Source organism: Phaseolus vulgaris, chromosome 11 (assembly GCF_000499845.2).
Source record: "Phaseolus vulgaris cultivar G19833 chromosome 11, P. vulgaris v2.0, whole genome shotgun sequence".
In the NCBI taxonomy this organism is placed as follows: Eukaryota; Viridiplantae; Streptophyta; class Magnoliopsida; order Fabales; family Fabaceae; genus Phaseolus; species Phaseolus vulgaris.
In genome coordinates, this window is record NC_023749.2 from 53,390,695 (window position 1) to 53,414,193 (window position 23,499).

General features: G+C 32.4%; 3 protein-coding genes across 7 annotated transcripts; 2 read left to right on the forward strand and 1 right to left on the reverse strand.

Annotated features, from left to right (window-relative positions):
* Positions 1 to 3,203: 3,203 nt before the first annotated feature.
* On the reverse strand, positions 3,204 to 7,875 carry LOC137828639 (beta-glucosidase 13-like). The gene is made up of 13 exons (XM_068635298.1): positions 7,816 to 7,875; positions 7,626 to 7,695; positions 7,163 to 7,221; positions 6,963 to 7,038; positions 6,763 to 6,840; positions 6,411 to 6,498; positions 6,045 to 6,297; positions 5,582 to 5,697; positions 4,674 to 4,888; positions 4,538 to 4,569; positions 4,238 to 4,340; positions 4,020 to 4,116; positions 3,204 to 3,537 (listed from the first exon to the last, which is right to left on the reverse strand). The coding sequence occupies exons 4-13, from the start codon at positions 7,024 to 7,026 to the stop codon at positions 3,369 to 3,371; spliced, it is 1,215 nt and encodes a 404-aa protein (XP_068491399.1). The 5' UTR covers positions 7,027 to 7,038; positions 7,163 to 7,221; positions 7,626 to 7,695; positions 7,816 to 7,875; the 3' UTR covers positions 3,204 to 3,368.
* Positions 7,876 to 11,122: 3,247 nt separating this feature from the next.
* On the forward strand, positions 11,123 to 14,692 carry LOC137810463 (G-type lectin S-receptor-like serine/threonine-protein kinase LECRK3). Its single transcript, XM_068611728.1, has 2 exons — positions 11,123 to 11,989; positions 12,921 to 14,692. The coding sequence occupies exons 1-2, from the start codon at positions 11,143 to 11,145 to the stop codon at positions 14,510 to 14,512; spliced, it is 2,439 nt and encodes an 812-aa protein (XP_068467829.1). The 5' UTR covers positions 11,123 to 11,142; the 3' UTR covers positions 14,513 to 14,692.
* A 980-nt stretch (positions 14,693 to 15,672) lies between these two features.
* On the forward strand, positions 15,673 to 21,615 carry LOC137812272 (protein EMSY-LIKE 3-like). Of its 5 annotated transcripts, none has more exons than XR_011081256.1 (11): positions 15,673 to 15,930; positions 16,718 to 16,962; positions 17,060 to 17,169; positions 17,289 to 17,541; positions 17,642 to 17,848; positions 17,933 to 18,001; positions 18,554 to 18,796; positions 19,583 to 19,651; positions 19,767 to 19,830; positions 20,180 to 20,296; positions 21,244 to 21,615. XR_011081256.1 is itself a non-coding variant. In XM_068614232.1 (11 exons), the coding sequence occupies exons 1-10, from the start codon at positions 15,903 to 15,905 to the stop codon at positions 20,256 to 20,258; spliced, it is 1,356 nt and encodes a 451-aa protein (XP_068470333.1). In that variant the 5' UTR covers positions 15,673 to 15,902; the 3' UTR covers positions 20,259 to 20,296; positions 21,244 to 21,615. The 5 variants fall into 5 exon arrangements, 3 of the variants coding, with proteins under 3 accessions (XP_068470333.1, XP_068470408.1, XP_068470485.1); XR_011081258.1 differs by having other exon boundaries at positions 20,180 to 20,289; XM_068614232.1 differs by having other exon boundaries at positions 20,191 to 20,296.
* The last annotated feature ends 1,884 nt before the right edge of the window (positions 21,616 to 23,499 follow it).

A 23,499-nucleotide genomic window follows, 5' to 3' on the forward strand; every position in this document is an offset into this window, starting at 1 on the left:
TTTATACAATTGTATATCATTTATAAAATTGTATACTTTCAAACTGTGAAAATAATTATAGTTTATTTATTACGAGGAGCATAAAAAACAAAAGTGAAAATTAATATTTTTTTACTTTTAGTGAAACTGATAATCATAAAAGAAAAACGTTTACTATATTAAAATGGTTAGTATATAAATGTAACCGATTTATCTATAATAATGTTACTTTTTATTGTAATAATTTTATATTATAATTTGATACGGTATTTAATATTAGTATTTGAATATAATATAATATTAAATAACTGATTTCATCACCCAAACTTATTACAATTTATATTTTTATTTGATTTTTTTTATCATGGTGAAAAAGTGCATGCAGATAAAGATTAACTCCACCAAAAACCACCTTCAAAAAAAAAATATTAACTCCATGTGTAGCCTCCAGAAACATTTTTTTTTTCACTTTGTATAGGTAATAAATAATAATATTTCTCTTTCATTCCAACATGAACATAGAAAAATAGTGTCTGCATGTGGTTTGAATTTTCAATTAATTAACACAAACATGGCAGTTGACATGTAAAGAGAAAGGTATTATCTCATACTATGAATTTTTTTTAAAGAAAAAAATTATGAATAATGGCCACTATCAAGCACAATCTCATGTCACCAGCATGATCTACTTAGTTCTTGAGTCTAATATATACAATTTGAATAATAAAATGTTACAAACAATAATTATTTATTATTAGTATTATTATTGTGATTAGTTGGGTTTAGTCATAGTATAAACACAATAATTTGTTGAAGCCATTTAATAAAAAAAAGGGTTTTATAGTTTGATTTTTCTTTGGACTAATGAATATGATATTATGTTAGGGTTAGGGTTTTTTTTATTATGTAAGAGTCTCTAACTACTTACAAACCATGCTTTAACAACTCTTAAAAGTGGTGAAAGTGGGTATACTAATTTCATTAGTTGTCTTCACAACTTTTTCATTTGGATTGTGGCTTGAGAGCTAGCAATGCAAGGTTGTAAATGGTGTTGATGCATTATTTGATCATTATTCATTGTTCTTCCATCAAAAAAGGATTAAGATTAAGATAATAGTTTGTGGGATTTTCAAGGGCAAGTGTGGGGAAAGTTCCTATTGTTAAGACTTTAGGAATATGCCACAAACTTTACAATTGACAAAGAAAGAGAAAGCCAACCATCATTATTATATGTATATCTTTCTTTTTCCAAGCTTAAACTTGTTTTTAGTTGACTTCTTCATGTTGTGCTTCCATTTTCCATTTGGCATTTTAGTGAACACAGAAAAAATTACAAAGTGGTGTAGTTAATTGGCCATCATATAAACTTTATAAAGGCCAATGTCTATTTAATAACCTAACATTTCTTTCTCTTATAACCCTTTATATTAAAAAAATAATTTAAGTCTAATTCAACCTTATAAGAACGATTTATAAAATGAAGTTTGCACTCATTTATATATTATGAATTATATGTTGTGGATGATCTAATACTAGTGATCTAATAAACCCAACAAATCTCGTTAGAATATATTCTGAAAGGCTCTAATGTCATACTAAAAAGTGGACTTTAAGTATAATTCAACCTTATAAAATTAATTTATAAGGTGAGATTGGTATCCAATTATATACTATGAAATGTTTTGTTCATGTGAGATCTCCGACACTTTAAAAATCACATATTATTTTTTTTCAAAAGGAAAAATGCATTGTAATAGAAAAATATTGACCTTTAGTTGGAATGGTTGGAATAATTTGAATGGTTGCTAGAGAAGGTTGAATTAGGCCATTAACCAACTACTACTCAAGTTCTTACAAACTTTTTCAAATTTTGTATTATTAAGCAAGGAATATTGCAGAAACAAGTAACCTTTGGAATTGGATTGTTAGAAAATGGTGATTATGGCACTATGTATTTGGTTAGTTAAATTACTTTTTTTACAAGACATCATAATTAACATATTGGTTAAGAATGTATAGAGTCATAACCTACTATCTTATATATTCACTTTGAGTATAATTGAAGAATCCATGTAGTGTCATAACCCTACTAAATTTTAATAATGTAAGAATTTTAAAAAATACAACAAAGTGACAAGTGGGTCCACTACTTTCTACTAAACAACCCTACTCTAATGTGTATATTACCCTAATTTCATGAATAAACCCTTTTTTATATGCTAAATTTGTGTTCCAAGAAAATTGAAAGGCCCCTCTTGCTTTTGTCAAGAGAGACAAGTTATGTAATTGGGTTCTACAAAACATGGCCCATACTAGACTCTTTTTTTTTTTACTTTTCATATTGAAATATTTTTCTTTTCATTTCAAGAAATATCAAATGAAAACCATTTTAGGAAGAAAAAAAAACCCTATTGAGAATCAACATGGTGAGAAGAAAAAGTGATGCATGAAGAATTTGGCAAAGAAGACATACCAAAGTGGGAAAGCTTTGTATTGAGGAAGCAAAGCAATAAAAGAACCATGTCTCTTACATGTGAGGATTTATTCACTCATCTCTATTTTACCAAACATTCCATCTTCTTTTTATCTAATAAACTTTTTTTGAGTAAACTAAATTCTCAAAAACACTTCTGCATTCTGCATTATTGGAGGAACAGTGTTTGATCATGATTCTGGTTTTGTTAACATTATCCAAAAGGACTTAAATTGGATTTTTTTTCTAGTATTTAATTTTAAGTTTTTATTAATATCTTTTTTATTTCATAGACCTAATATAGTTCCATATCATAAGTTAAAAATTATATATATATAAAAATTAATCTTCTGAAACATTTTTTAAAAACAAAATTATGACAAAAATCTGAATTTTAAGACAGATAAATATAATTTTACCAACTCAGGAATAAGAACTACAATTTTAAGCTTCTATATGAATATTTAAGTTTATGAAAAGGCTCATTTGATTATTCGTTTTGAAAGTTCTAATAATGTAATTAAACGTAAACTACAATTTGTTTAAAATTCTATGAAAAGAATATTTTAATTCTCTTTGAACTTTTTAAAGTTAAGAATACAATTAGTAAAAAACCATAATAAATGTAATATTGAATTTTACCAACACAAATAAATAGAAATAAAATTTAAATTAAAAAACAGACAATTAAACAATGATAGTTAATTAGCAACATTGGTCTTGTTATGAGTTAATAGGAATTAAAATCAACTTTTACTGAATTTATATAATATAAATTGACCAAACTCAGGAACAGATCAATGAAAGTTACAGAGATTATCAGAAATCATCAAAGTGAGTCTGCATAGTTCTTACAATGGCCCAAAGCAAAAGACAAGGATTAAGAAAGAAGAAGAAACAGCATATTCTTTTGTTTTCATTGGTGAAGAAATATTTTGAACCACAAAGCTGATCTTTTACGGTATCTTTTGAGTCCATTCTTGTAATCAACATACACCAGTCCAAACCGAAGAGTGTAGCCAGCAGTCCATTCAAAATTGTCCAAAAATGACCATGCAAAGTATCCTTTCACCCTCACTCCATTCCTACCAAATTCATACTTTTATAACCTTCCAAATTCTTTATTCTTATAAGAAAATCATTAAATAAAAACCAATTTTATAAACCAAAAATAATTAGTCACTATATTAACTAAATTATATACTATTATAGAGACTAAACGAATTATTGATATCTAAAGTAATTTCTATTGTTCATAAAATATATAAACTAGTTTCTAGATCAATATCTAATTAGCTATTAAGATTTTAGCTATTAATTACTTTAGATTCTAAAGTTGGTAGTTAAAATCTTAGTATCTAATTAGATACCAATTTAGAAATTATAAATTTTATTAACAATATAAACTAATTTAGATACCAATAATTTTTTCAGTCTTTAAAATAATATCTAATTTAGTTAATATAATGACTAATTATTTTTTGTCTCTAAAATTTGTTTTTATTTAGTGATTTTCTTGTAGTGTTAGGGAAGAAAAAGGTCTAAAAAATGTTCACTTTAAACTCACATTATGGCCCTATGAAGGTACAAAATGTGGTGACTGATGTAATCTATCCTTGTTATGTCATTAAGCTGAATTTTTCCATCATTAACCTCATCAATTCCTGCAAAAAGTTGAATGACACAGTTCATGGAAACAGAAAAACTAGTATTGTAACATGGTAAAGAGTATATTCTAGGAAGAACAAAAAAGTGATAAAAGATCACCCCAGATAACTTTTTTACCATTTTCTGTTATGTAAATAACAGGGTTGTTAAATTTCGCCTTAGTGTATTCTAGTAGACCTTGAATTCCTGGTGGATAGACATAGAGCCAGTCTGAGGCTGCCTGCAAAATTATTCATTTCTCAACTCCTTTGTGAAAAAATCTATGGAGGAGGTGCAGTGAAAAATAATGTTCAATCATTTGTAAAAATAGTGTTAACTCTTGGTTAACTAAGAGTAATGCAGTGTGATAACTAACCATTGTCATGCACTAAATGAAAGAATCTAAACTGAGTAAAACTTATCTCCAGATACAAGTACCTTTGGACCAATGAGAACTCCATTTCTTAGAGCTGATGCAAGTGCAACAAAAGGTATCATGGGTGAGCTAGTTTATGAGGAAATTCAAAAGAAGTTAATAGGAAAGTGTGTGTGAGCTTCAGTTAGAATGGCTTACTGGTAAATCTAACACAAGGATCTGTGAAGAAAGTTGGTCTTTCACGTGGGCAAGGAGCACTAGTTGCATAAGTTGAAGTGTAATAATTTACCCCTATGAAATCAAAGGACCCTTTAACCATAAAAAATTCGCTTCTGGTAAATTTTGGCAAACGTTCTCCAACATTTTTTACCATTATAGCAGGATATGTGCCGGAGTAAAGTGGTTCCATAAACCTTGAATGAACACAAAAAAGATGAGTTAGGCCTAACTGTGTCACAGAAAATGTTAAAAACTTGGGAGGAGTTATGTGTTCATACTGGTTTGGTTAACTGGAAAAGGGTAGTTTGATTTTGATGAGTTGTTTAAACATTTATTGGTTGCTCTACATACTCAGATCTCACAATAAATGCTTAAGAAGCCAACAATAAATGTGTTAGGATCATGGCAGTACTTGAGGTGTCAGTCTAGCTGATATGTCAAGTTGTATAGTGATATCTAATACGAAAGCTTTTATAAAAAAAAAATGCGTTATGATCCACCAAAGGATGTATCTGATACAGCAAAACAGAATTTGCAAGCCAAAAGCTTGCTGATTTATTAGAATGCTGAGAAATTGAATCTGTAGCAGAGAAAATTCTCAAAACAGTCTTTTTAATTTTCCCCTCCTTAAGTCTGTTATTGATTACATTATATAGAAGATCAAGTCTCTATTGACTTGTGGAAATTCAAAGAAAATCTCAAATCAAAGACACTCCTAAAGGTCAATGGCTAATGAGGAAATAAATCCTAAATGGCCCAAAAACCTTGCATTTTCTCAAAATGAAAGATGTGCAATAAAAAGGAAACAAAGAAAGAAATATTTTTCTGGCAAGAAATTACCAGGACTGGGAACAAAAAGTGTGCTTCTTAGTGGCAAAGACACTTACCAGTCATACATAAAAGCAAGACCTCTATATGCAGCTTCTATGTCCTCTTTTGATTGAGAAAGTGGCAAAACCCAAGCAGAATTCAATGTTATCCCAATTTGACCCTTCTGAGAAACCTGTTAGAAAATCATTCACTATCACTTCATGTTCCATTTAAAGTCTTAAAAAGTGATTTAATCTTAACTCAGCCTTAGAAACCAGTTTTTGTGAACTTGGATTTTACCCAATATAAAATAAGGTAAAAAAAAGTGATTTTGGTCCTTATACTTTCTGAAACTATATGAAGTGAGTCCCTATTTCAACTTTGTAAGAGTAAAAAAAACTGTTACTATATGTTAAGTTTAACAAGAGGATGGACTGAATTCATCAGTTTGAAAATGCAGGTACCATAACCAAGTTTATCTCAAAGTATAGGAACTAAAACCTCATTTTTCCTTAAAAATAATAATGATAATGCATTAACCTGGAACTTCTCCCTGTAAACTTTTACTGCTGCAGCATGAGAAAGAATGAGGTGGTGCGTAACCACATAGGGCTCAGTGGAAGAATCACCAGCCGTGCAGTTAGCAACCCACTTGGAGCATCTATTGGGTGGGGATCCACCATTTCCATAACCTTCAGTGCTATAGAAAACTGGCTCATTTAGTGTAATCCAGTGCTTAACCCTGTCACCAAATTCCCTGAAGCATACTTCTGCATAATCTGCAAAATCCTGACTGTTTCCATAACCAAAGTATCAATTCTTCATCAGTTGTGAGTGAATGGGAAGGACAAGTCCATGTTCATGACAATATATTCTAGAGAACATAGTAATTTCATTATTGCTTACACAATTCTGGGATTTAGAAAACCACCATATTCATCTTCAAGAGCTTGAGGGAAATCAGAGTGAAATAGAGTTATAAAAGGTTGTTGTCCTGTAAACAAAACAGGTACATGTAATTTAACTTGATTTGGAGTATCATGAGAAAGAGTGGCTGTTAGGATAGGCCCAATACCATACAGACCCAAACTCAATCACCTATTTAGGTTACAGGGTTTCTCTGAATAGAGGAAAAGGAAGAATTTGGTAACCCTAGTTTTATTAGTCTTAGTATAGCTTAGGCTCAGTCTTAGTATAGGTAGTTTGTTCTACTATCAGTGAGTGACAGAGAGAGAGCAAGATAAGTATGTCCACTGACCATTTGCTATGAGATCCTTTATGAGATTATTGTAATATGCAATGCCTTCTCTGTTAACTCCTCCCTTCAGGTTTCCTCCTAAAATCAAGGTAGTTTAAACTTAAAGTGTTAAGAATTCCCTAAAAAATCATGCAAACTCATGATTCAAATTAGCATTTTTCTGTACCAAAACAATAAAAGGGATGATTATAGTTTCTCACGAGGTAGTATTCTTGTCCAAGAGATGGAGAACCTGTAGGCATTGAATCCAATATCCTTCATCATGGCCACATCCTCCTGAAAAAAAAAATCACAAGTAAAAAAAACAAAATCATCAATCTAGATGAAATCAAATCTCAAAAAGCTAAGGAGATTCCTCTTTAGCTAGATATCTAAGTTCAAATTGAGAGAAAGAAAGTACCCTGTAGCGGTGGTATGAATCAACGGCAACATCTCCATTACTGTGATCTGCTATTTTATCTGAACAACCAGGAAATATATTTTCTAATAACAAAACATGAAATATATTTTCTAGCAAAAAAATCTCCTATAATATTGTTCATTCCCTCCAAAAATCTCATGTTGTCTATGAATGAGGCTTAAAGACACTTAACAAACACTCTCTTCCCTTAATCCACTATACACCTTTCAAAGGAGAAAAGCAGGCCCACAAGAGCAAAAATGGATAATATATCAGCTGAAGTGAGCCTATCAATGCAACAGAGTTAAGCAGAACAAATCTAAACACTACTCTTTATAAATGCCTATATTGAAACATAGGTTACTTTGGCAAAAGGAAACAACTATGAAACATTTTACTACTTCAAATGAACAAATAAGAATGAAAAAAAAGTAAGACAACAATAAAAAGAGGACACACAAACCTGGGTGGCTATGAGTGAATGTGTCCCATATACTAGGGCCTTTACCACCTTCATGTGAAGCACCTTCATACTTCATACCCCAATTACATTTAACCCATAAAGGAAACAGAAAAGTGTCAAGTAAGATATAAAGATCCAACCTTCACACATGAAGATGCAAAGAGTAGAACAACTAGGGACAGAACAAAACCTGGTAGGCTGAAGAAGCTGTTCCAAAGAAGAAATATGGTGGAAAACTGCTCCGATTAAGAGAAGCTGCAGAGTGAAAAAAAAGAAAATGTTGCAAGGAGAAGAACAACCTTAAGCCGTTCAAAATCTGAATGAACTCAATTCTCAAACTTGGTTTGAACTTTGCCCCCACAAACAGAACTTTATATTATTTAACTATTTTTATCATGTATTTGTGAACCCCACAAGAAAAGTTGGATTCTTTATCTTTTTGCAAGTGAAAAGGCTGAAAAATTATTATTTTTATGTTCATTATTATACTGTTTTTTTCTTAGATGATGTGGTAAGTTAAATTATAGGACTTGAGATGAAAATATGCCATTTTTAATGAGAAGTTAAAGTTATAGTTTTACATTTTATATTATGTTAAAATGTTTCAATAGAGTTTTTATAGGACATGTATTTATCACTTGGAAGATGTTTTGATAAATTTTTATTTGCAATTCAACTTTTTAAAACTTAAAAATTGATTTAATTATTATTGAAATATAATATTACATTGAAGTAAAAATTGTACTATAATATTGAAAAATTAATTAGTTAATTAGTTAAAACAATTAATTTTTAACTTTTATAATATTTTTTTTATCAAATTCTTCTTCTTTACATACTTGGTTTTTTCTAAACTTTTTTATAAGAGATGTTTTTTAAGGATAATTTTTTTTCTGAAAATGTTTTAAGTTATCTTTATGAAGCTTTGAAAGCTCAACTAAGAGGTTGTCACCCATGATTTTAACAACCATGTGCTTCTAGAAGAAGAATGCATTAAAAAGTAAAAAAAAAATGCAAAATATTACAACCAATCATGGGGTCAACATCAAACTCATCAAGCAATCAAGAAAACATATACTAATACAGGTGAACAATCTACCATACCAACCAAACTCAACCATAATTAAGCTTGTGAAAACATTTATTTCCTTCTTTATATATAAAAACCATGAAACATTAGTAGTTTTATTCATAGAAATACAACAATTTCATCTTCCTCTAATACATTAAGAAATAATAAATAGAATATTCGACTCACTAACCAGTAAAAAAGAATTACATTCAAGTCAAAAACATAGAAACTAATTTAGAAACCTTGATATTTAAAATCAATTTATAAAAACATGGTAATTAAAATCATGGTAACTAATTAGATTCAAATTTATAAATTATTTATCAATAATAGAAGCTAATTTAGAAACTAATGATTTTTATAGTCTCTAAAATAATATCTAATTTAGTCATTATAACAACTAATTATTTTTTTCTGTAAAATTAATTTTTATTTAATAATTTTCTTGTAGTGAAAAAAAATAGTAAATAGTAGTAGTTTACAAAATGATAAAAGACTACCAACTTTGAGAAACTCAAAAATAAAGAAAAAACAACAAAAACACAAAAAATATTATAGATGATGAGTAACATTTTTTAAGATAAATGAGACATAATGCTAATTACCTGGATATTTATGAGTAAAAGTGTTCTCTATGCTTAGTCTTCTACCCTCTTCACTTGTTGCACCTTCATACTTGTCACACCATCAAATCAAATAAGAAATGGAACAAAAAAAATTGAACAAAACAATGTGTTTTATTAGACAAAACAAGAACCTGAAAAGAAGAAGAGGAAACCCCAAATAAGAATTTCCCAGAAAAATTGCTGTGATTGAGAGAATTCACTAACTCAACCAACAAAATAAAGAACACCACAAGAGAAAAACTTTTAGTTCTCATGATGATCACACTTTCTCTCTTGTAACATAAATTGATTATGAAATGATTCACCAATTACCAATTTATAGGTTGGAGCACATCATTGGATGAAACATTTCTTAATAATAAAAAATATAATTCTTCATTATTGAAATTCCATATTCTATTTCTTGAAATGCAAAGTTGGTAAAAGAAGAAAACTACCCCTTATCTATTTCACTTGGCCTTTTCTCACATTCTTTTCCTCATTTCTTCTTGTTAGTGGACAAGCTTTGAAAGGCCTAATGTTTTGAAACATTATTTTATCATTGTTTTCAAAAGTGATAATGTGCCAAATTTTCTTACCAAAACCAAATATTTTAGTATATATATATAAAATGAATACAAATATTTATATGGTCATGAATTTTCATGAAAATTGTATACTTTGTTTATATGATATTCACTATTTGTTAATTGAATTTTCTTTATAAAGTTGTTTCTCTCTTTCTTATAGCATGGCATACGAAATTTTACAAACAATTAGTATTTGATAAACATATTCTAAGTCACATACTTGGTCAAATCATAATTCTATATTTTTTTAATATGCAGATATTAATGTAGCTATGTGTCTAGACATCCTTAAATTGGACCTTTTGAACATTATATCAATTCAATTAATTAAGAATAGCATAAAAATGTTGAAATTTATGATATATAACAAGTTTATTTACGTATGATTAAAAACAATTGCTTATTTATTTAAGGCGTTTGATCACGTGTGCTTAAACTTTTTAAGCTTTTATTTATTTTTTATGTGGTCAGGGTAATTTTTTTTAAAATTATCAATATGAATATATTAAAGACATTAATTAAAATGACTCAGTTGTGTTTCAAAACAAAAAATTTGGACGAAAATGTTGTATTTTGAAAATTGACTTTGTAACCTGTTTATTTTTAATTTAAAGTATATTTTATATACAATTTTATTTTAACTATAACTTTTATATTTTTTTTAGAATAAAATAATTTTTTTATTTTTATATGCTAATTAATTCACTTTTTACTATTTGAATCTGTTTGTATAAAAGATCATTTATTTTAATTTCTTAAGAAAAATTATGCTTCTAAATGCAATCTTTGATTTGAAAGGAAGAATTTTCCTAGGAAACTTTCTCAGGAGTTGAATATAAAGGTAAGAGTAGGTAAAGGATTTGAAAGAAGATAGTGATTTTTAAGGACATGGATAATTAGCAAAACTTCCAAACTCTTTAATTTTAAATAATTTTTAAAATTTTCAAGGATTAATTATATGTTTTACCACTTACTTATTATCATTTCACAATTTTTATCGTTTATTTTTTTTATAAATTTTATTACCATACATACTTTTGAATTTTATTAATGGATCAATATGCTAATTTTTAGTAGTTATTTCTTAATTTACTAATCAATGGTTGAACAAGTGCAAAGACTTTTCAGTGTTTTGTTATAAGACAAGTATAAGAAACAAAAAGCTTAAGACCAAGACCATATCAAACAACTATAAAAGTGTTGTTTGATGAATCCAACAAGTTCATAGGTTGTTTTGTTTGAGAGCCACAATGGCTTCTTTAACTTTTCTTCATTCCTATTTTCTTCTGCTAATTATTCTTCTTCTTCTCTCATCTTTGTTCAGTGCTACATCTTCAAACTGTGGTGATTCTAGCATGCACTTAAACTTCTCTCTAAAAAGCAATGATTCAGTTCCATGGAATTCACCTTCTGGCCATTTCGCCTTTGGTTTTCAAACAGTTCTATACGACAACAATGAGTTCATGTCTGTGCTTGCAGTTTGGTTTGCCAAGGACCCGAATGAAACCATGGTGTGGTATGCAAAACCAAGAAACAAATTTCATCTTTTTCCATATGGGTCAACAATGAATCTCACAGACAAAGGAATTGTGGTGTATGATCCAAAGGGTCATGAAGTGTTGTGGCACCGTCCAGAAAACAACACTGTTTCTTTGGTATCGTGTGCTTCTGTGCTAGACGATGGAAGTTTTGTGCTTGTGGATGAGAGTGGGAAGAAGGTTTGGGAGAGCTTTGAGGAGCCAACAGATACTATTTTGCCTGGTCAGAATTTGTCTAGGCCTAGAGCATTCAGAGCACGCCAATCTGAGACGAGTTTTGATGATGGGAGTTTTCAACTCAGTTGGCAGATGGATGGCAATTTGGTTCTTTACTTTCTTCCAAAATCAAGCACAGATGATGATGATGAAATACAAGAGGCTTACTGGTCCCCTGGAACTCACAATACTGGATCACAGCTTTTCTTCGATGAGTCTGGACACATGTACATAAAGAATGACACAGGCTCAGTGATCATCACATATGGTGGATCTGATGAGTTCTTTTACATGGCTAGAATTGACCCTGATGGGGTTTTCAGACTCTATCGGCACCCAAAAGGTGAGTAACTATGAAACACTATGTAACACGGAGATACATATAATTTTTATGTGCATAAGTATGTTTCAGTTTTTTTTTTTTATTATAAAGATATTTTTAATGGGTGATTTAAAATGATTTGTTTCTTATTTTTATAAATTTAACAAATATTTTTTGAATTAGACACTTTACCGATACATGTCCTATGATTGCGGTGTCCGACACGGACACACTGTTTAAGAGGCGTGTTCGAGCTTCATTTATGGAACACACATTTTTATTTGTTTCATGTATATGTGTTTGATATGTGTCTGATATTATTTTATACTTTGCTGGTATGTTCATAGTGAAGGAACCAAAACTTCTAAAAAGAGTTAAGAAAAATCAATAGAATTATGTTTGAGATAAAAGATATAGAACCATGTTATTCTAATGTTTTACAAATATGTTCTTCATTTGAATTTCTAGAATTATAGTCATATATTTGTGAAGCTTTTCTGAATTTGTACACCTATATTCATTGTACTTGCACGAATTATATGAGAGAGTGCCTCCAGAACCTGTCTTCACTTCGTCTTTTTGGTTCCTTCTTTTCTCCGTTCGTCCCTCTTCTCTCGGTCATTCGTGTCTTGAAATTACTTTTCAGTCTCTTAGACTTTGGTGTGGTACCTGCAGGAACACTCATAAGCTTAAGTCAGTATTTGTGTTAATTACTTTATAGAAAAACTAAAAAATTGAACTAAACATTCTATTGGGTCTGTCATATCACTTTAATCTTTCTGTTTATCTCTTATTAACTGATTTTTATCCTTAATTGACTTTATTTCTCTTTCATGCGTGTCCCTTATTAACATTGACACTTGTGTATCTTTCCACTTAATATTTCCACCTCATCCTCGTCTTCTTTCGGCCTCTTGCATACTTTTGACTTTACTGATTCAAACATACATAGGTGATCACACAGCTGTTGCTAATAGCTGCAGTTCGAGGTGGTGGAGTGTGGAGGAAAAGCATCCAGAAGATATTTGCCTTTCCTTCATGAAGCAAACTGGGAATGTTATCTGCGGTTTTAACAGCTACTGTGTTACCATCGAGGACAAGACTAATTGTGAGTGCCCAGATCATTATTCTCCTTTCGAACATGACAAACTCACAGGTTGTAGACCAGATTTTCCACTGCCTAGTTGCAACAAAGAAGGGTGGGAGCAGAATAAGGATCTTGTAGATTTCAGAGAGTATAGGAATTTGGATTGGCCTCTCTCAGATTATGACAGGTTGCTTGGAATAGGAATGAACAAGGATACATGTAGACAAAAGTGCCTTGAAGATTGCTTTTGTGCTGTGGCCATATATGGTGAGGAAAGCGATGGGGGAAGCTGTTGGAAGAAGAAGTATCCTTTGAGCAATGGAAGAATGCACCATAATGTGACTAGAATAGCTCTTATGAAGGTGCCTAAAACAGATTTAAACAATGGTGGAAAAGAACAGAATACACTTGTGCTTGTTGTATCAATACTCCTTGGAAGTTCAGTGTTGATTAATGTTTTTCTACTTGTTGCTTTGTTTGCTGCTTTTTTCATTTTCTACCACAAGAGGCTTTTGAATGGTCCAAACTTGTCAGTTGGAACAGTGAGCCACTTCACATACAAGGAGCTTGAAGAAGCAACCACAGGGTTCAAACAAATGTTGGGTCGAGGTGCTTTTGGAACAGTTTACAAAGGGGTGTTGGCATCAAACACAAGCAGGTATGTTGCTGTGAAGAGGCTAGACAAGGTTGTGCAAGAAGGTGAGAAAGAGTTCAAAACAGAAGTGAGTGTGATTGGACAAACCCACCATAGAAACTTGGTTCGCCTGTTTGGTTATTGTGATGAAGGGGAGCATCGTCTACTGGTGTATGAGTACATGAGCAATGGTTCATTGGCTGGTTTTCTCTTTGGGATCTCAAGGCCTCATTGGAACCAAAGAGTGCAAATTTCTTTGGGGATTGCAAGAGGGCTCACATATTTGCATGAAGAGTGCAGCACTCAGATAATTCATTGTGACATAAAGCCTCAAAACATACTCCTAGACGACTTGTTCACTCCTAGGATTGCTGATTTTGGGTTGGCAAAGTTGTTGTTGGCTGAGCAAACCAAAGTTGCTAGAACTGGTTTGAGAGGGACAATTGGTTACTTTGCACCTGAATGGTTTAGAAAAGCTTCAATCACAACCAAAGTAGATGTTTACAGCTTTGGAGTGGTGCTGTTGGAGATCTTGTGTTGCAAGTCAAGTGTTGCCTTTGCACTTGAAAGTGAAGAAGAGGCACTCATAGATTGGGCTTATCATTGTTATAGCCATGGAAAGGTGGCTAAATTGGTGGAAAATGATGAGGAAGCAAAGAGTGATATAAAGAGGGTGGAGAATCATGTGATGGTAGCAATTTGGTGCATTCAAGAGGATCCCTCACTCAGACCCTCCATGAAAAAGATTACACAAATGCTTGAGGGTGTTACAACAGTTTCTGTGCCACCTTGCCCTTCTTTCTTCACTTCATCACCCTTCTAAAGTTCTTGGTTGTATTTAGTTTATAAGTTTTCATTTTGCGAATACTGCATTAAACTTCTACTGATTTATTTCATAATGTACTATTTCATCTGATTGAACATGGAAGGCACCATATTTTTGTACTACATGGTAAAGAAAGAGACTTGTAATGATTTCTTTTAATTTCCTAAGATATGTTTGATTAACTTCTTTTATTCATCCATCTTATGTAAGTTTTAAAAGTTTGAATTGACTCTAAACGTTGTAATCATGAAAATATTACTTTAACAACAATAAGATCCCGAATCGTAATTCAGGGTTTAGGATTCATAATCAATATTTAAGATTCAGATCCAAAAATTAGGAGTTAGGATTTAGGTAAAAATCAATTTACAATTATGATTTATGATTTCAACAAAATATGTTATCTCTTTTCAATTGTATTTTAGTGTAGGATTGTGCACTTTCCACATAAATGTTTGTAGTTGATATTGTGATCTATTAAAAGTGAAAGTAGATGAATATAATGAAACAAAGATCAAGAGGGGTTAAGATTATATGCTACATGGGGTTGACTACAAAATTTAGATAGAGACATTTTTTTAGTGTTTTGAAGCATTTCAACTAATGTCAAAAGATTTTATTTTTAATTTTGGAATGTGTTTACCTGGCAAAATCCATGTTTGGACCACATTGACATGTTTTGTCTCATAAAGAAACGAAAAAGGGGCCAAAGGGGGATGAACCCTAAGCTTCTGATAATTTCACAAACATGTGGTAGGCCACTTTAAACTTCACAATAATTAAATTTACCATTTCCTCTTTAAATGTGCTGAAATAATATCATTTACTTTAATTACCTTATTTAAGATAAAATTCATTTTAGAATTGGATGTATTCATTCTTAAAAAAAGATATATTTCATAAATTAAGATAATCAAATATTTATAAATTATAATTGGTCTTTTGGATATACATATATAAATAAAAAAATATAAATAATTTGAAACTCTTGTTTTTCTTCCTACTTTGAGTTAATTAATATATCATTCTAAAATTTATTTTTAATCATAACATTCACTTTAAAATAAATTATCAAATATCGTGATGTTAATTTATAAAGTAGTTAACACTTAATTAACCTATTATTAATAATTTTTTTAAATAGTAGATATTTTGAAAATAATAATATATGATTATTGTGTTGCATTGGAGTGAGAGGGTATTTTGTAATTTTGCGTAGTGTGACGGTGGCTGAGAGTGTCCGAGTCGGAGTCCGAGTCGACCCGCCGCGATCTCAAACACTCATTCATTTTCTCCGACTCACAAACCCAACCTTTTTTGTTTTTGTTGCCTTCTTCTCTTCCAATCTCAATCGCTCCACCGAATTGCTCCGATCTGCAAGCTGGCTATGGACTACGAACCCTACGACAGTAGCGGTAATCTCTTTCTCTCTCTCTTTGTTCTCTCTTCTCTTTTTAGGGTTAGGGTTAGGGTTTCTCTTTTTCTCTTCTTCTTCAATCTCCGCTAGTTTTTTTTTTCCGAATCGGAGCTCCTACGGACAAAATAACTCGAGTTTCGGAGCCGCAACGAGTTATGGTATCGATTCGTTTGACGATTTTTGTTTCTGTTTGGTTTTCCTTGATTAATCGCTACTGGGATACGGTCTTGCTTTTGGTTCTTGCTCGTTTACTCGTGTGACCTAATTTTGGGGGGAGGGTGGGGTTTAATTGAGAAACGAAAAGATACTGTCTGTGCTTCGAGTCAAGATCTTCGTGGGCTTCTCTTTGAATGGGTTATGTTCTTGTGAGTGGTTTACTGTGATATTGACCAACGTTGAATTTAAGTTTGGGGGTTATGTGCTATGTTAACGAGGTTCTTAATGGGCCAAACGAGTGCTGGCATTCGTGTTTTCGAATTTGGGATGATTTGTACATGGTGGGAAGTTGGTGGATTCTTTGTAGTCTGTAATTGGTCTCACCCAAGCAAAGCAACAGCGTCTGGTTGGTTTTTTTATGTGCTGGTTGTGTCTTGTGCTGTGTGGTTGGGGTTACTGCTGCGAGTTCTTATGCAGAGAGAAGTAGTGGTTGCATTGCAGTGTGTTTCCTGTGGATGGGTTTAACTTTCTGAAAGTGCTGACGAATATGGGCGTGTTGATATTTGATTCCTGTGTTTAAGGTTTGGACTTGGTTGTTATGTTGCTTTACTTGGTTGTGATGATTGCAGGAACTGATGATGATCTTCCACCAACTCATCAAAATAGAATTTCCAGGGGAGGAGGAGGAGGAGGTGGTGGAGGAGGAGGAGGAGGGGGGCGTCTTGCCGGGAATGGAAGATCTGCTGTTGGTTCAATTCCGTACCCTAGGATGTATGGGGAAATTGATATGGAGACCCAAATTCATCAGCTTGAGCAAGAAGCTTACAGTTCAGTTCTAAGAGCCTTTAAAGCTCAAGCCGACGCCATTACTTGGGTATGCTTTTTTGTTTGTTTACTCAAATATAATGTTTTTGAAATTTCTATTAGGTTTAAGTGACTTTTATGCATACCTGACACTTTTAATTTTGCAGGAGAAAGAAAGTTTGATTACAGAGCTGAGAAAAGAACTGAGATTGTCAAATGAGGAGCACAGGGAACTTCTTGGTCGAGTTAATGCAGATGATGTGATCCGGAGGATAAGGTCTGATTAAATATTGGAGCACGGTTTTTGTTGTTCTATTTTGTAGTTTGTCATGAATTTCCACACATGCGCTGTTATTGTTTTGTGTCAATAAATGCTTTTCTGGATAATGACACCAGGGAGTGGAGACAGACAGGAGGCCATCAGCCTGGTGTACTTAGTACTGGTCAAGGTCTTCATGACTCAGTTCCCAGTCCCACGGTCTCTGCTTCTCGCAAGAAGCAGAAGATTGCACCATCTGTACCATCACGATCTTTCGCCGGGCCTTCTCCTCCATTTCACCCCCAACCAGTTACTGCGCCCCACCAACCATCTTCTTCTGCAGCAAAACGAGGATCTGTTCCTGGATCAAAGGGAAAGAAACACAAACCAGTAAGTTGGTTTTATATAGAATTTAGTGCTCTTTTTTGTTTATATATGTTCACCGAGCTAGGTTCCGAAAGATTATTGTGTTTTGTTCTTTCATTTGCAGGGTCAAATATTACCTGGTGTCTCTTCGATGAAGCAGTATCCTTCCACTGGACCGGGTGGAAGGGCTCAAGTGCCTAATAGAGCTGTCACTGGTGAGCATGCAGAGGGAGCATCATTTGACTCTTTGGTTGGTAGGAGAGTGCGGACAAGATGGCCTGACGATAATAATTTTTATGAAGCTGTTATCACAAACTACAATCCAGCTGATGTATTCACAAACCTGAATTACTTAGGAATTTTTTTTCCATTAATATGTTGCTTAAGTGTTCACTTTTGTTCCTAACTTTTTCAGGGACGTCACAATCTGGTCTATGACATGGGGAGTGCAAATGAAACATGGGAATGGGTTAATCTTTCAGAGGTATATCTGTCCTCCTCTGGTGATAACTCGTTTAATCTGCCTATTGGATTATTCTTTTTAACACTTGTTTTTGGTACTTCAATTTTATAACCCTTAATGTAAGATGGATGATGTATGTTACATTTTTTGATGTGTTTTTTATCATTTTTTTTGTACTTTTATTCCTGGCTATTGTGGCTGCTACGTGGTCCTCTTTAGTGACAGTTAAAGAGTAAAAGATGGTGGTTGGCTGCTCTAGGTTTAAAAAACTTGACAAAACCCAAATAGAAAGCAAAATTTAGTATGTAACTTGTATTCAATACACCTAATTAGTACAACACTGACATTGTATGAACAGAAACCCCTTGTTTTGATTTTTTTAACCTTCATTTAATTCCCTATTGTGTTTCTGTGATTTTTGGTAAGATGGAACAGTTGATTGTCCTATTTTCATGAATGTTTAATACAATCTGGAATATGGTTTTAAAAATTAGAGTCTTGCTATTGACATGTTTAACACTTGTTAATGATATATTGTTTTTTGCTAATTCAGATGCAGTATTTTAACTGCAGATATCTCCTGAAGATATTCAGTGGGTTGGTGAAGATCCGGGAATCAATCATCGTGGGGGTTTTGGGGGCTCTGGTCATGGGATGAATAGGTCTGTTGGACGAGATGGTGTTCCTGGAGGTGGAAGAGGTAGGGGAGCTACAAAGGGGCAATCAAGAAAGGATTTTTTGTTATCACAAAATGGCATAGGAAAGAAGGCACCCGATGATATACAAATACTTCACACAGATACACTAATCAAGGAGGTAATAGAAAGCAGTTTAGTCAGAATAATCTTTGATTGAGATAGTTTGTTTTTTTATAGCTTCAATTGATAAAGCAATAGAGTGTCATGCTGAGCCCTGATCACATGAAATATAGCAGTTAACTTGCTGTCTCAGAAAGTTTCCTATTGAGTATTCTCCAGTGTAGTCAAAATCGTGATTAAAAACTTGGAATCATACGATTTTTCCCATCATGTCCAATTGCTCGCTCATACTAGAAAGTTAAGCTATGCAGAAGCATACCACTTGGTTTCATGTTTTTCTCCTTCACTCACAGTTGTAACTTTCTTCTTAATTATTTAAGTTATTTGCATGGGTACACACACACACACACACACACTTCTATTATGTAGGAATAGAATCTACGATCTATGTTGTTATCTTACAATTTACTATCTTGTGACCCCTCTAGGATTCCAATTGCTTGACCATACCATGATTTACAAAGATTTGTATTTGTGATCTTGAGGTCTTTAGGACCCTACCGTAATCTCAATTTTGACTACCTTGGTATTCTCTACCTGCAAACTGCAAAACCTTCTACCTAATTACAAATATACCCAATACATAGCTGCGATCAGTTATTTTCTTGAATAATTTCAAAGAGGCAGTTTTTTTTAATTCTAATAATACTGAACTAATATGGAACAGTTAATGCAAGATAAGTTATTTTGCATCACATTCTAATAATACACAACAGCCCATTAGAGTTATTTATTGGTTTTCAATCCTTTATTGCATATGTTAAATTTCCGGTGAACTCGACAGGTGGAGAGGGTATTCAGTGCAAATCATCCTGATCCCCTTGAAATTGAGAAAGCAAAGAAGGTATTGAAGGTAAGGGGACAATTATATTTATCTGCTATTCTTTCCATGTACTTAAGGTTATTGACTTGTTTGAATTTCTTGCATTTGGCGTGTACATACCTGATCTATATTTCATGTACTGCAGGATCATGAACAGGCTCTTATTGATGCAATTGCAAGACTTAATGATCTTTCTGATGGTGAAAGTGGTACATCTCAGTTTCTGTATCTCATTGCAACACTTCTGATTTTTATTTTTTCCTAATTAGCCCTCTAAATGTTAGTAATTATATTTGTGGGTAGCTGTGTACAGTAGTCAACTCCTGACAGCTGTATAGCAGATCATAGAGTGGCTGTTCCACTAAAGACAGTTGGTAGAATGAAAATACTTAGAAAAATGTGCAAAAACACTGTTAATAATCCTAATAGTTTTAAAATTTAGTACCATAAACAAATGAACAACAGTAGTAAACTTTCAATACTCTGAAAATCCATTAAGTTACTATAACCAGAGAAGTGCCTGTTTAGATTAAATTATTTTAATGATTTCTTTTCAAGCTTCCGTATAGAGCTTTTGAAGACCAGGAAAAATATCTCTCCTCCCTCCAAGAAAAAAGAAAAACATGTACAAACGTGAAAGTATATCACAGCCGGATGGTGATGTTAAGGTCAAAGGTGCCTTTTCTTTGTTGAATAAATTTCCAATATAATAAATGTGCTTGGCATTCCTGTGATCATGTTTGTAATTATGAGGAAAGGGCGTGTGGCAAGGAGTGTGGGAAAGAGGGAGAATCTGTAGAAAGCAAAAACAAAATGGTAGAAAAGCTGGGAGGGTAAGGGGGAGAGAATTCATCCAGTAATTATTGTCTTGTTAGTGATTCTGACATATAATTGGGTTCTATGCGGATGTCTCTGTAATAGAAGTCTTAGTTTCCACCAAATTTTTTATTAAACAAGACAGATCACATTTGGGCATCTCATTTCACTTCAAATAGAACAGAGCTAGAAGGATTTTCCAAGAACCTGCTATAAAAACTCAACTTGAACAGCCATAATGTGGAGAGTCTTGGCCAGAGAAGAGTGAGTATGGCTGGAAAAAGGGCAGATGGACCTGTGGTAAAAAAATGTGGGGTTTCTCCTATCCTATCAAAGGGCAGTGGAAATGTAGCAACATATAGGAGTTGTAGTGGCTGTAACAGATGTTAACAAATATACACACACATGTTTATTGGATTTATGAGCTACATGAAAAAAATAGGAAGGGTTATAGGAGTGCTCAATTTATTGCTGGATTTGTACGCACATTTCACTTCAAACTTCAATTGTTCTACATCTGTTGGTGATTTTCATTTCAAACTTCTATACTTTCCATGTGCCATACGAGTATATGATGTAGCGTAGAAATGAAAGTATGACATACTACACCCAATTTTTCCGCCATTTTGGATCACACATTTTTTATTGATGTTTCTTGGGATGGTTGCAAACAATAATAATAATAAGTAATGTCAATAAAAAATGAAAATGCATTTTATCACATTCTGTGCTATTCAAACTAAAACAGAGTGACTAATTAAGAAATCCGTATCTTTTATCAAACCAATGTTGTTATGCTTATACAGATGGGGCTGGCCATCATTTCTCACATGCTCAATCAATGGATCGAGAGTGATGAAGAAGACCTGTTACTTTGTACAATGAGCAGAGGAGGCAATATGGTGCACAATTCTGGAAAAGGGTGTATTACTCTTGTATTATGACATAAAGATTATTACCCTCTCTAACAGTTTATAGCTGTAGGCATGGCTCTTGTGGATTAGGCATTATCTAGGATGGCAAATATTGTAGTTTGGTAATAATTATTTATTTCAGTTTGAAAGTTGAGCTAGGACCAGCTGATACTTGTATAATTCTATCTCACTAGTGATTAATGTGTGGTAGTGTATAAATTCTTGTATTTGATGTGTCAAATCGGTGTCCATTTTTCAAGTTTACACATCCTCTTTTCTTGTTTGTTTCTAATTGACCTATGGTTCCTAATGTGTTTAATGACGTTTTCTAGGAGTATTTTAAGTAGGTCAAACTAGTCATCATATTTACATTAACGGCTTTAATTATCTATTTTCTCTTTCTAAAACTCTAAAGATCTCAATTGGTTGAATCCACTTGGACCCATTGAACATTGCCATCGTCATTATTGCATTGGATCTTGTTAATTTAACGTTTGATTTCATATTGAAGGGTTAGAGTTAATAATATTATTTCTTTTTATAGTATTGTCATTTATTTAAGTAAAGTATTTTTATAAAATTAATACATGCGTTGGCACGACTTGTTTGGTGGAGATAAAGTCGACCAATTAGATTGGTGAAATTTACTAAGCTTGATCCATCATATTTTGAGTATGGTGATGTTATTAATTCAATAAATCATAGATAGTTCTTCTACATAGAAGTGAAGGAAAGAAAGGTGGAAAACGATGGTCCTCTTGATGATTAAAGCAATATTAATGTTCGATCAATTTCATCCTGATATTCTCCCTCACATACATGATGTTATTGATGTCAAGCTTGGTCATTGTAGTTATTGATAGTTGCACTATTGAGAATCGGAAAATTCATGACTACTTGTCACAATGGACTTGTTTAAAGAAATTGGATAGTGACTAGATGAATAAGCTACATTGTTGAATGTTTAGACCAACTAAAAAGTTCATTATTTGAGATGAGATGAATAAGCTACATTCTTGAATGTCTAGATCAACTAAAAAGTTTATTATTTGAGATAAGATACCTAGCACGTTTATATGTATAGGACATGTGTAAGATTCACATTTTGTTAAGTATTTTCTAATGTATGTTTTAGTTACATTTATATTCTCAGCTACTTACCAATTACATTATATTATGAAAATTGGTGCATGTGAAATTGCATGATGGTTGTCTCATACCAATTGTGTGAATGCTAAGTTATGATCTTCATATTATGTTAATTGGATGGAAGTGTTTACACAAATGTTAAGAATTCATTTTATTTTGTATAGGACTTTGTTCTTGCACACTCTTAGACTTTAGTATATTAATATATACTTAATTTCTTTATTCTAAGTTTTTTTTAAACAAAATACATTTCAGAAAAATATATTTTTAAATATAAAAATATCTTCCAAAATGCTATATTTCAGATTCTATAATACAAAATATATATTCCTCATAAAAAAATATATTTTAGAATAATTTTTTAGGACAAGTTTATCATTTTATCACAGAGTGCAACTTTAGAATGATGGGGTAAAAAATGCAACACCCTACATAGACTGCTTCTTCCTTCACCTCCATACCTTCTTGTGCCACCCCCATAAATTTTTCTTATTCCAAAAATACCCTTTTCAATATTCTGGATTACATAATCCGGAAGTCTTTTTCTAGATTCAGAATTAGCTTTTGGATTATGTAATCCGGAAGTCTTTTGTGATTAGCTTCCGGATTATGTAATCCAGAAGCTTTTTTTCATATGTGTTATTAGCTTCCGGATTACATAATCCGAAAGTCTTTTCTAAATATGAAATTGACTTCCGGATTATGTAATCCGGATAAATTCTGGATTACATAATCCATAGGCTTATCATTTCAAATCTAAGGGGGTGAAAAAAAAGGATAAAATGGTATTTTCATATTTAGTATGAGGGTGACACAAGAAGGTATGGAGGTGTAGGAAGAAAGAGTCCCCTACATATAAGCCAAACCCCAAGACGTCATTGGACCCAAACACGTCCAAGAAGAAACTAATCACGTTAAAGAAGGGCTGATTCTCCCTGCACCATATCAATTCAAACCTGCACCCAACACACTCACATGAAATGTCCATTTTGCCCTTAA

Excerpts from the sequence above, each read along its gene's own strand:
- LOC137828639 (XM_068635298.1), bottom strand. The coding sequence starts at position 7,026 with ATGATGAAGGATATTGGATTCAATGCCTACAGGTTCTCCATCTCTTGG. Across the intron at positions 5,698-6,044 it reads TTTACAGGGAGAAGTTCCAG|GTTTCTCAGAAGGGTCAAAT; the intron begins GTTAATGCATTA and ends ATTTTCTAACAG. Across the intron at positions 4,889-5,581 it reads CTTGCTTTTATGTATGACTG|GTTTATGGAACCACTTTACT; the intron begins GTAAGTGTCTTT and ends TGTTCATTCAAG.
- LOC137810463 (XM_068611728.1), top strand. The coding sequence starts at position 11,143 with ATGGCTTCTTTAACTTTTCTTCATTCCTATTTTCTTCTGCTAATTATT. Across the intron at positions 11,990-12,920 it reads ACTCTATCGGCACCCAAAAG|GTGATCACACAGCTGTTGCT; the intron begins GTGAGTAACTAT and ends AAACATACATAG.
- LOC137812272 (XM_068614232.1), top strand. The coding sequence starts at position 15,903 with ATGGACTACGAACCCTACGACAGTAGCG. Across the intron at positions 17,170-17,288 it reads GATGTGATCCGGAGGATAAG|GGAGTGGAGACAGACAGGAG; the intron begins GTCTGATTAAAT and ends TAATGACACCAG. Across the intron at positions 19,652-19,766 it reads AAGCAAAGAAGGTATTGAAG|GATCATGAACAGGCTCTTAT; the intron begins GTAAGGGGACAA and ends CATGTACTGCAG.